We start from the raw sequence: 11,352 nt of genomic DNA, 5'->3' as shown, positions 1-11,352 counted from the left end.
CGGGGCCGAGCGGGCGCGGGGGGCGCGGGGGGCCGGGGCGCGGCGGGGCGGCCCCGCCGGGCGCTCGCTCATGGCAGCGCGGCCGCTGCGCCCCGCCCGGTGCGGGGATGGGGCGGGCGGGGCGGGCCGGGGCGGGGCGCGGCCGGGCGGCGATTGGTGCGCGCCCCGCAACGCACCCGCGCGCCCGCACGCGCCCCCCCCGAGCGCGCGCCGCAACCCGCGCCCCCGAGCGCGCCCCCGAGCGCGCCCCGCACCCGCCCCCGCACCCCGGAGCGCTGCGACCCCCCCCCCCCGGCTCCCCCCGGGCACGCCGGGAGCTGTAGTGCGGCCTTTGTGCTGCGCGGTGGGGATGCGGGGCTGGGACGGGGGGTGAAGGATGCGGGGCTGGGACGGGGGATGAAGGAGGCAGGATGAGGGATGAAAGGTGCAGGACTGGGATGCTGCGCTGGAATGCAGTGTTAGGATGCGGGATTGAGACGTGCAATGAAGGATAAAGGGCTGGGATGCAGGGCTGGGACGTGGGATGAAGGATGCAGGACTGGGATGAAGGATGCAGAGCACGGGATTGGGATGCAGGGCAGAGAATGCAGCACTGGAATGTGGGGTAAAAAACGCAGGATTGGGATGCAGGACTGGGATGTGGGACGCAGTGTGCAGGATGTGGGATGAAGAAAGCAGGGTTGGGATGTGGGATGAAGGATTGGAATGCAGGGCTGGGATGCTGCACTGGAAGGCAGGATGTGGGTTGCAGAATGAAGGATGCAGGGTTTGTATGCAGGATGTAGAATACTTTTGTGGGATTGGGATGCAGGGTCCATGATGGGGGCTGTGGGATTGGGATGCAGGGTGCAGGGTCCATGATGGGGGCTGTGGGATTGGGATGCAAGGTTCATGATGGGGCTGTGGGATTGGGATGCAGGGTGCAGGGTCCATGATGGGGGCTGTGGGATTGGGATGCAGGGTGCAGGAGGGAGGGCAGGAGGGACTGGAGAGGCAGAGGGTGCCCAGCCCCAGCACTCGAGCAGGGACAAAGCCCTTTCCTTGGGCCTGGCAGCAGGCACAGGGATAACTCCCCATCCATCCCACTCTATCCCATCCCATCCCATCCCTGCGGAGCCAGGCAGGGTCACTTGGCAGCCCTTCAGTGTTTGGGGGTCCCTGGGCTGCCCCAGGCTCTGTGTCCTTCACAGGCTGGTGCATCCCTGCACAGCCCAGTGGGAATAATCCCGGTTCCTTATGGGGCTGTGGGGGGAGATTAAACATTCTTGTGGTTAATCGAGTCTGAGCAGCCACCCGTTCCTTCCCCGGAACCAGAGATTATCCCATAATTAATTAATTAGGGTGTTTGCTGCCATATGCAGGCCTGCCTGGCCCTCTCCAAGTCCTCTGGCTCCAGGAGGAGCTTCCAGGGGGGGACAGTCCCCTCCCCAAAGGCACAGCCCCGGTGATGGAGGGGGGACCAGGGGACAAAGGAGGGCGTGAAGGAGGGGGGTGGGAGGGGGAGGCAGCAGGGATGGAGGGGAGATGGAAGTGGGATGGAGGGGGACAATGGAGGGGAGATGTGGGGGATGGAGAGGAGGATGGGGAGGGTGGAGGGAGATGGAGGGGGATGGAGGAGGGATAGAGGAGGGATGGGGGGGATGGAAGGGGATGAAAGCTTCAGGGGAGGCTTCAGCATGTTGGAGAGGGGTGGGAGGGGGGATGCAGCAGTGATGGAAGGAGGGATGGAGGGGGGTGGAAGGGGGATGAGAGGGATGATGCAGCAGGGATGGAGGGAGATGGAGGTGATGGAAAGGGTGGCAGGAAAAGGAGGAGGCAATAAAGGGGGATGGAGGAGGGATGGAGGGGGTCATGGGGGTTGGAGGAGTTGGGGGAAGGGATGGCAGTGGAGGGATGGAGGGGCAATGGAGGGGATGGAGATACTGTGGAGAGGGGATGGAGGAGGGATGGAGGGGGTGATGGGGAGATGGAGGAGGCAGAGAATGGGGTGGGGACATGATGGGGGCTATGGAGGAGCCACTGCTGGGGCCACCTTCCCTCTCCTGCCCTTTCCCAGGGAAGGATCCATCCGCAGGGCCCTGCAGTTGCCCCCCACTGCAGGCACAGCCATCATGGACAGCCCCCCACGGGCCAGCACGGGCCTGATCATCCCGTCCCTGCTGCAGCCCCCTCGTCCTGGCTCCCTCCCAGATCCCTGTGCCCTGGGGCAGGGACACCAAATCTGGTGGGCAGGGACACCAGTGCCTGGCTCTGCCTGTGGCACTGTCCCCGTGTCCCCGAGGGTGGGTTCGAGGGCACCACAGCCCTGCCGCCCCAGCCGTGGTGCCCACGTCCCAAAGGTTTGAGGGCACCACAGCCCTGCTGCCCCAGCCGTGGTGCCCATGTCCCAAAGGTCTGAGGGCACCACAGCCCTGCTGCCCCAGCCGTGGTGCCCATGTCCCAAAGGTCTGAGGGCACCACAGCCCTGCTGCCCCAGCCGTGGTGCCCATGTCCCAAAGGTCTGAGGGCACCACAGCCCTGCTGCCCCAGCCGTGGTGCCCATGTCCCAAAGGTCTGAGGGCACCACAGCCCTGCCGCCCCAGCCGTGGTGCCCATGTCCCAAAGGTTTGAGGGCACCACAGCCCTGCTGCCCCAGCCGTGGTGCCCACGTCCCAGAGGCTGCAGGGACGGGCAGGCGGGTGCCATGCAGGGATCGGGGGATATTTAGGCAGGGCATGAGATAAGGACAAAGCAACAGAGGGACAGGGTGACACGGCAGGGGCAGGGACATGTAGGGAGGGGGTGACAGGCAGGGACAGCGTGACATGTCACAGGTGACCTGTAGGGACACGCTGACACAGGGAGGGTGAGGTGACAGGTAGGGGCAGAGTGACATGTGGGGGCACAGTGCCAGGTAGGGCAGGGTGCCAGGTTGGGCAGGGTGACACACGAGGATGGTCCCTCGCCCGCAGGTGTCACCACGGGACCAGAGTGTTCTGCTGATGGCTGGTGGCCTGGGGTGACCCTTAGGGCTGTCCCTTGGGGCTGTCCCGGGGTGCTGGGGCTGAGGGGACACTGAACCTTCCTTGTGCCCCTCCTGGGCCAGCCCTGGGGTGCCCCACAGCAGCTCCCAAACCAGCCAGGGCAGAGCCCTGAGCCCCCTCTGCCCCCACCCTTTGCTCCATGGTGGGGTACGGTGTGTATGGGGGAACTGGTGTGTATGGGGCAACTGGTGTGTATGGGGCAACTGGTGTGTATAGGGGGGACATGGTGTTGGGGGGGGATATGGTGTGTATGGGGGAACTGGTGTGTATGGGGGATATGGTGTGTATGGGGGGGATATGGTGTTGGGGGGGATATAGTGCCTATGGGGGAGTTATGGTGTGTATGGGGGAGTTATGGTGTGTAGGATGGGATGGGATGGGATGGAAAGGGGCTACAGCCACCTGAGCCCCCTTCCCATGCTCCTGTGGAAACAGCTGAGCTCTGCTCCAGAGAGATGATCCACATGATAAAAAAAAATGTTGGAAAATGCCAAACGAGCCAACTCTCAGCTCTTGCAGGCGGGGGGAGCTGGGGGGAGCCGGGGGGGCTGTGGCCCCATGTACCCCCTGCCACTGGGACACTCGACACCCTCGGCTGGCAGCAGGGCTGCCATGAGACCTTGGGATGCCCTTCCCACGGGTCTCTCAGCATTCCCTGGCTGCCTGGCCCGGGCAGCGGCTGCAGCCGGAGCTGGACAGTGTGGGAGGGAAGGGACAGCCGTGGGAGGGAAGGGACAGCCGTGGGAGGGAAAGGACAGCCGTGGGAGGGAAGGGACAGCCGTGGGAGGGAAGGGACACCCAGAGCCGGGGCTGGCGGGGACGCTCCACTGCCCGTGGGACCCATCCTGTCTCCCTCAGCACCACGGTCCCTGTGGCGTGCTGGGTGCTCTGCCAGGGCCGTGCCCAAGGGAAAGGGTGCCAGGGACACGGCAGGACCTGCCCCACGTACCCTGGAGCAGCAGCTCCCCTGAGCCACCAACAGCTCCATTCTGCCCCGGCTGCACCTGCTGTGGGACTGGAGAGCAGCTCCCTGATCCCAAACCCTGCTCCCAAACCATGATCCCAAACCCTGCTCCCAAACCATGATCCCAAACCCTGATCCCAAACCCTGCTCCGAGGGTGCCTCGGATCTGCTCTGACCGGAGCCCCAGCCCAGGGCAGGATGCAGGATGGAGCTTGGCCTCCCCTCCTCCCTCTCAGTCTCATTCCCTGGTCCCAGTGCCATTCCCAGCTTGCTGCCACTGCCCAGCCCTGTGGTGCTTAAACCAAAGCTGCAGCAGGAGCTGCCAAAATCCTACCTCTGCTGTCACCAGCAAAACGGGCTGGGGCTCACAAGTGTCCCCAGGGGGGACCTCATCCCTCTGCAGTGCTGCTGCAGGGACACAGGGAAGTGCACAGGGAGCAGGGACAGCAGCCTCTGTGCTGAGTCACCGGGTTGACATTCCTTCAGCTTTCCCTTGGGGTTTGACCACCTGGTACTGGTGTTGGCTGGAGCAGTCCTGGAAAAAAGCCTGTGTTCCCTGACTGGAAAAGGACACGTCCTGGTGGGATGGTGTTCCTGGCTCGGGCTCAGAAGGTGGATCCTCTCACTGTCCCCCACCGATGGCCCTTCTCCCTCTCACCCTCTTGGCTTGTTCAGGGGAAAAGGGTTTCTGGGGGTCTGGCAGGCATTTGGCTGCTTTCCCCCAAACCACCTTGCCAGCATTCCCAGAGATCCACTGGATTTGTTTCCATTTCCCCCCTCCAGGGCAGTTCTGTGGTTCAGCTCAGCCATGTGCCCAGCTGCCTGTGGCACTCCTCATCCACCCCACGCTCCCGGCGTCCCTCCTGCCGTCCCCACTTCCACGTGCCAGATCCCTGGGAAGCAGCAGGGCCTCGGGCTCCAGCCCTTGGGCTGAGATCAGAGGATTTCTGGCTTCTCAGGCAGTGAACTGAGCAGGGACTGCCCGGGCACGGCACAGGAGGGTGGGAAAGGGGAGCCCCCCCAGCCAGCTGGGAAGGCAGGAAGGGGATCTGGTGCGAGATTCAAAGGGGGGCAGTCAGAGGGGCCAGCACAGCTCGTAATAAGCCTGGATTTAGGAGGGCTCAGTTGCCAGCAGCTGACTCCTCTATAATTAGACAGCAGCGGGGGAACGGGAGCCAGCGCAGGGTGCAGAGCTCCAGCGTCTTCCCCTCCACAGCCAGGTCGCTCCACATGACCCCTGGATGCTCCAAACAGCCAGGGGAGGGGTGAGCTGTGTCTCCTGATGAACAGGACATGAGGAATAAAACCCACTGCAAAGTGCTGCCTCTCCTGCAGGCCCTTGGGGCTGCTCCGAGGAGCAGACGCGGCTCCAGAGGAGGAATCCTGTTGGGATGTGGGGCTGGATGGCTTGGCAGTGTCTTGTCCCACTTCACTCACCACCATCCCCACTACCAGGAGGCTGGAAGGAGCTGCAGCCCTGCCTGGTTTGGGAGCTGCAGGCTGGGAGCCCCCACGTGCCCAGTGCTCCTTGTCTGTGGCTCCCGAGCCGTGTCCCAGCTCCTGTGGGACCTCGGGAACTCCGCGGCCTCCTGCCAAGGTCCCGCAGCCCCGGGCTGTGCCCCACCATCCCTCTTCCCACCTCTGCCCACGTCCCACGGGGGCTGAGAGGGGAGGGAGAAGGGATGGCTGGCAACCACGTGGGAGGCTCCAGGCTTTTATCTCGGGCCGTGGTTTCCAACAGATGTGGAGTGAGCAGCGCCTGTAAGGCAGCAGCTCAGCATCGCCGCTCCCGGATTAAAGGGTTTAACAACCTGCTGGCAAGATGGGATTGGAAAAGGCAGAGTCTGCCTGGACTGCACTCCACACTCCACTGCTGCCCAGGGACATTCCCACGCTCCCGAGGTCCCTCCAAACCCTCTGGCAAGCAGAATGAATGCCCAGTGTGTGTGGGGCAGGCCCTGCTCTCCGTGGATCCAGGGACTAACACCTCATCTTCCTTCGCGGGTAACTATTGATTTGTCATTAACAACCTGCCAGGGAGCCCCTCAGTCAGCGGGGGCTGCTCCAGAAGGAATCAGGAGTTGGAACTGGCACTGCCTCCTTGCCAGGTACGTGGGGATGCTGCACTTGGAGATGTGGGTGAGAGGTGGCCTCGGCAGTGCTGGGGGAACTGTTGGACTCGATGGTCTCAGAGGGCTTTTCTAATGCCAGTGGTTCTTGGTTCTGCGATTCCCTCATTCCAGGTGGGAGTCCCCGGCTGCCAGGGGAGAGGAGCTGCCCTTGCCAGAGGTCAGAGCCTCACCCAGCAGCGGTGGGGAGTTGGCAGTCACCACTTCTGAGCCCCTTGTTCCACCGTGGCTCCGCTCCCCGATTGCCAAGCGCAGGAAACGAGGCTGTGACTGGCTCTGCAAAGCACTGACAACAATGCCGGGCTTCTTCCCCCCTCAGCAGCACGGGATCCTGACCCAGCACGAGCAGGCGGTGCCACGGCTGGAGGGCAGGAATTTTTGGCAGCAGACAGAGGGGCTGAAGCTCTTGCAGGGGTTGGCTGTCCTGGATGGGGCAGAGGCACGGGAACACCGAGGTCTGCAGGGATTCCAGCTGGGGAAGGAGCCCCTGCAAGCTCAGGGCCGAGGTCTGTCCTGGTGCACCGGGCAGCGGCGAGGGCAGGAGGCTCCCGGGATGGATCCAGGCACTGCCACATCAGAAGCCAGGCCGAGGTGACTGTGCAGAAATAAGAGCCACATCCAGCACATAGAGCCACCTGCCAAAGGCTCTGCAGGCCCTCTGTGTCCTCCCTGTCCCCTGAAGCACTGACCGAGTCCTTTGCTCCCGGCGGAGTGGCTGGAACAGAAATGGGAGTGGGGATCCCCATTCCAGGGACAGGGAGCTGCCTTTCTCGTTCCTCTCGTGCTCTGTCTGCCCACCTGCCTGGGAGAGGCAGGGAGGTGAGATCCGAGGTGGTGAGAGCTGGATCCTGCTGGCAGCGGCGGCTGGAGCTGCTCCAAACACCATCCTCTCCTGCCACACCCACATGGCCTTATCAGGAACTGCTCCCTGGGGCTGTGAGGATCAGCTGGAGGCAGGATGTGGCCTGGAAGCCTGGTGAGAACCAACATCACATCTGGAAAAGAGAAGAGCAGTGTGGGGGACCCCTCTTTGCGTCGCTGTCACTTCCCCTCCTCAGGAATTCAACTTTCTGGCAAAGCTTCTTTCTTACATTGGGTTTTCTAAGGTGTCTCAAAAAATTTACCAGAGCTGGTGGGGCTCAGCCTGGAGAAAAGGAGGCTCAGGGGGGGCCTTCTGGCTCTGCAACCCCCTGACAGGAGGGGGGAGCTGGGGGGGTCGGGCTCTGCTGCCAGGGAACAAGGGACAGGAGGAGAGGGAACGGCCTCCAGCTGTGCCAGGGGAGGCTCAGGTGGGACAGGAGGAGGAATTTCCTGCTGGAAAGGGTGGTCAGGCACTGGCAGGGGCTGCCCAGGGAGGTTTGGAGTGCCCAGCCCTGGAGGTGTCCCAGGAAGGCCTGGCTGTGGCACTCAGTGCTCTGGGCTGGGGACAAGGTGGGGATGGGGCACAGGGGGGATCCATGGGCTGGGAGGGCTTTTCCCACTTGGATGACTCTGTGATTCTGTGTATTTGAGTTCTCCTGCCTCCAGGATGACAAGAGTGAAATAAAACAGGCAGCTGGGCCCTGCCCGTGCCTGTGGCTGGAGTTCAGAGCTCCTGCTCCTGCCCAGAGCTCAGACCATGCTGTGAGACCCCTGCTAAGAGGACAACGTCCTGTGGCAGCAGGTGGAGCAAATCCAACCCCTTTTCTATTCCTCCTCACACAACTCCCTGAGCACCTGGGGCCGTTTAACAGCTCCATTGGGGCTCTTGTCCCTACACAAGTTTGGGGTCCCACCCATTCCCGAAGTGGTGTGAGCTGGAGGTGTCCAAGGGCTGGGACAGCCTGTGCTCCGTGGGGGCTCGTCCCTCAAGGTGAGCAACCAGGAACAGTGGGCCCAGAACCTCCTCACACGGCCTGACCTGTGCCTGGGCCCACAGCAGAGCCCCTGGCCCTGCCTTGGCTGGGGGAGGAGCTGGAGAACACAAAGTGGATTGTTCAGGGCGGCTCCAGGGTGACAAAGGCTCTTCCATCCCCAGGCTGGGCCCTGCTCTGAGAGGGTTTGAGTAACCAGCAAGCCCAGTGTGAGTAACAGCTCTCCCCAGTGAACCTCCCCAACCCAAACCCTGTTGCACAACTCGCAGTGATTCACCGTTCCTGTCCCCAGGGCAGATCCAGAGGGCACACACAGGACACACGTCTCCAGCCCTGGGTGTTGCAACTCCCAGTGCTCAGCTCTCCCTGGCAAGCCCAGGAAGAGGGAAGAGCCTGCTGGGTCCTGCTGGATCCTGCTGGCTCTCCCCTTCCACCCCATTCCTCCTAACTGGGTAATTTCCCCCAGTCACAGCACATCAGTGCCCCACTGGGATCAGACAGAAGGCCCTGGGGAGGGTGTGGTGTGGAGAAATGTGAGAGCTGTTCCACCTCTCCCAGGACTCCCAAACATACCAGCAGTGCAAGGATGGTCTCCTGAGGGAGCAACCAAGAGCAAAGGTGTCCTCGTCCTTGGGGGGGTGTCTCCTGCGGGATCATTTCCCTCAGGGAATAACATTTAACAATTTAAAATCAGGGCCAGCCTTAGACAACAGACAGAAAATACTCCATCTTGTTTGCAGAGGGATAAGTGAGGATCTCAGGGAGAATTTCTTTACGGAAAAAGTGGTCAGGCACTGAAGTCCCCATCCCTGGAGGTGTCCAAGGAAGGACTGGCCGTGGCACTCAGTGCTCTGGGCTGGGTGACAAGGTGGGGATTGGGCACAGGGGGGACTCCCTGGGCTGGGAGGGCTTTTCCCACCTCAGTGACTCTGTGATTCTGTGTGGTACCACTTCCTCTCCAGGACCCTAAAGATGAACTTCTTTGAAGTGTTGGAGGCCATGGACAAGCTCTCTAGGACAAAAGGCTGCTGTAACATCAATGCAAACATCTACTGCTCATAAACCTTTCGGGAGTGACTGGGAGCCACCGGCCCGTGGGTCCCCAGCTGGGATCCATGGCAGTGCCTGTGCCACGGAGCTCTCCATGGACACTGGAGCTTCCCCCTGTCTGCTCAGTGACAGAGAGGAAGCGTTTGTACAGTGCCCTTACACTGATCCAGCAAAGTGCTAAAAATAAACCTTCCCTGTGAAGCCGCAAACTCCTGCGTGTCTGCTGTGTCAGCTCCTGGAAAGGAGACACTGCTGGAGGCCGGGGATCTGGAGACAGAGCTGGGACCCCACTAAGAGTGAGGGCAGCTGAGAGACCAAACCACTAAATAAACCCCAGCGTCTGTCTTCGGAGCCCTACCCTGGGAGGGACACAACTTTCATGAAACCTTTTCACAGAATCAATGAGGTTGGAAAAGCCCTTCAAGATAATCAAGTCCCCCCTGTGCCTGATCCCCCCCTTGTCACTGAGTGCCACGGCCAGGCCTTCCTGGGACACCTCCAGGGCTGGGCACTCCAAACCTCCCTGGGCAGCCCCTGCCAGTGCCTGACCACCCTTTCCAGCAGGAAATTCCTCCTCCTGTCCCACCTGAGCCTCCCCTGGCACAGCTGGGATCGTGTCCAGCCGCTGCCACCAACACCCCCAGGGCCTTTTCCAGCTTTCCAGCCACCCTGTCCCCAGATGAGTTTGAGATAACTCACGCTGCAAACAGTGGGAAATGACTGATGGCAGGATACTCAGTTATGAAAGCAAATTGCAGCTGGCAGTGCGCTGGGTCGCACTGCGGGACAGGTTGCCCAGAGAAGCTGTGTCTGCCCCTGGATCCCTGGAAGCGTCCAAGGCCAGGTTGGACGGGGCTTGGAGTGACCTGGGCTAGTGGAAGGTGTCCCTGCCCATGGCAGGGGGTGGGACAGGATGATCTCCAAGGTTCGTTGATCCCAAACCGCTCCATGATCCCAGGAATCTCTGTTTTCCCGGCGGCGCAGGGCGGGATCCCCGGCAGGGCTCGTTGCCCCCTCACGCGCCGCCGCCAGGGGGCGCCTCCCGCCCCCACCGCCCGCCCGGGGCCGCGCTCGCGCACGGACCTCTCCGCGATGACGTCACCCCCCTTCTGGGGGCGGAGGTTTGACTGGCAGGCGGGCGCAGCCAATGGGAGCGCGGGAAGCGCGGCGAAGAGGCGGGACTTACGGCGGCGCAGGGGCGGGGCCGCCGGGGCCGCGCGGCCGCCGGTGACGTCATCACGGGGGGGGCTCTGCGGGGCCAGTCCCACCTGAGAGAGGTTCAGGGCGGGATGTCCCGGGATTCCTCCCCAAAATCCCATCTGACCCTTTCCTCTGGCCAATTCCCCCTTGTCCCCAGTCCCTCTCCAGCTCTCCTGGAGCCCCTTTAGGCTCTGGAAGGGGCTCCAAGGTCTCCCTGGATCCTTCCCTTCCCCATGGGAGCCCCCCCAGCTCTCCCAGCCTGGCTCCAGAGCAGAGGGGCTCCAGCCCTGGCAGCATCTCTGGGGCCTCCTCTGGACTCTCTGCAGCAGCTCCACGTCCTTGTGCTGCTGTTGCCCAGGGCTGGAGGCAGCTCTGCAGGGGGGTCTCAGCTGAGGGGGCAGAGGGGCAGATCCCCCCTGCCCTGCTGCCCACCATCCCTGTGGGATCAGCCCAGGGCACGGGGGGTTTCTGAGCTGGGCCATGTCCAGCCTCTCCCCCACCAGCCCCTCCATGTCCTTCTCTCCAGGGCCGCTCTCGGTCTGTTCATCCCCAGCCTGGATCGATCCCGGGGGTCGTTCATACCCCAGCGCAGCACCTTCCCTTGGCCTCGCTAAACCCCACGACGTTCCCAAGGAGCCCCACCGCTGCATCCCCGTCCCTTCCCTCGGGAATTAAAAAAAAAAAAAAAGGCAAACAAACAAAAAAACCCAACAACAAAAAAAAGAAATCACCAAAACCCCTCAACCCCCCCCCCGGAACGGCCGCACTCCGGGGCCGCGCGGTGACGTCACGGGCGGCGCGCGCGCGCCCCCGCCGGGCCTGCGCGGTGCGGGGCGTTGGGGCCGCGGGGGGGCCGGGGGGGGGGGGGCAGGCGGCGCGCGCAGCCTCGGCAGCGCCTCCGAGGAGCCGCCGCGAGCCCGGCGGGGAACCGGGGACAGACGGACAGAGCCGGGACCGACAGAGCCGGGACGGCCGCGGCACCGCCGGGGCACCCGCGCCGCACCGCCAGCGCCGCGGGGGTATGAGGGCGGGCGCCGCCGCCGCCGCCGCCGCCCCGTGAGGAGCCGCGGGCGCGGGGAGCGCGCGAGGCCGCCCCGCCACAGGAAGCCATTTTGTGGGCCCCCTCCTCCTCC

The 11,352-nt window shown here is 63.2% G+C and overlaps 1 protein-coding gene across 1 annotated transcript; it reads left to right on the top strand.

Moving 5' to 3' along the window:
• Positions 1 to 5,114: 5,114 nt before the first annotated feature.
• Positions 5,115 to 7,303, top strand: LOC127463868 (uncharacterized). Its single transcript, XM_051773885.1, has 2 exons — positions 5,115 to 6,095; positions 6,231 to 7,303. Exons 1-2 carry the CDS (start codon positions 5,917 to 5,919, stop codon positions 6,709 to 6,711), a joined length of 660 nt encoding a protein of 219 aa, XP_051629845.1. The 5' UTR covers positions 5,115 to 5,916; the 3' UTR covers positions 6,712 to 7,303.
• Positions 7,304 to 11,352: the final 4,049 nt, after the last annotated feature.

This window comes from Manacus candei, unplaced genomic scaffold, assembly GCF_025592945.1.
Source record: "Manacus candei isolate 608988 ecotype Guabito, Panama unplaced genomic scaffold, ASM2559294v1 h1tg000177l, whole genome shotgun sequence".
NCBI classification, from domain to species: Eukaryota; Metazoa; Chordata; class Aves; order Passeriformes; family Pipridae; genus Manacus; species Manacus candei.
Note: the sequence above shows the minus strand (reverse complement) of the source record. Positions and strands in the feature narration are given on the sequence as shown.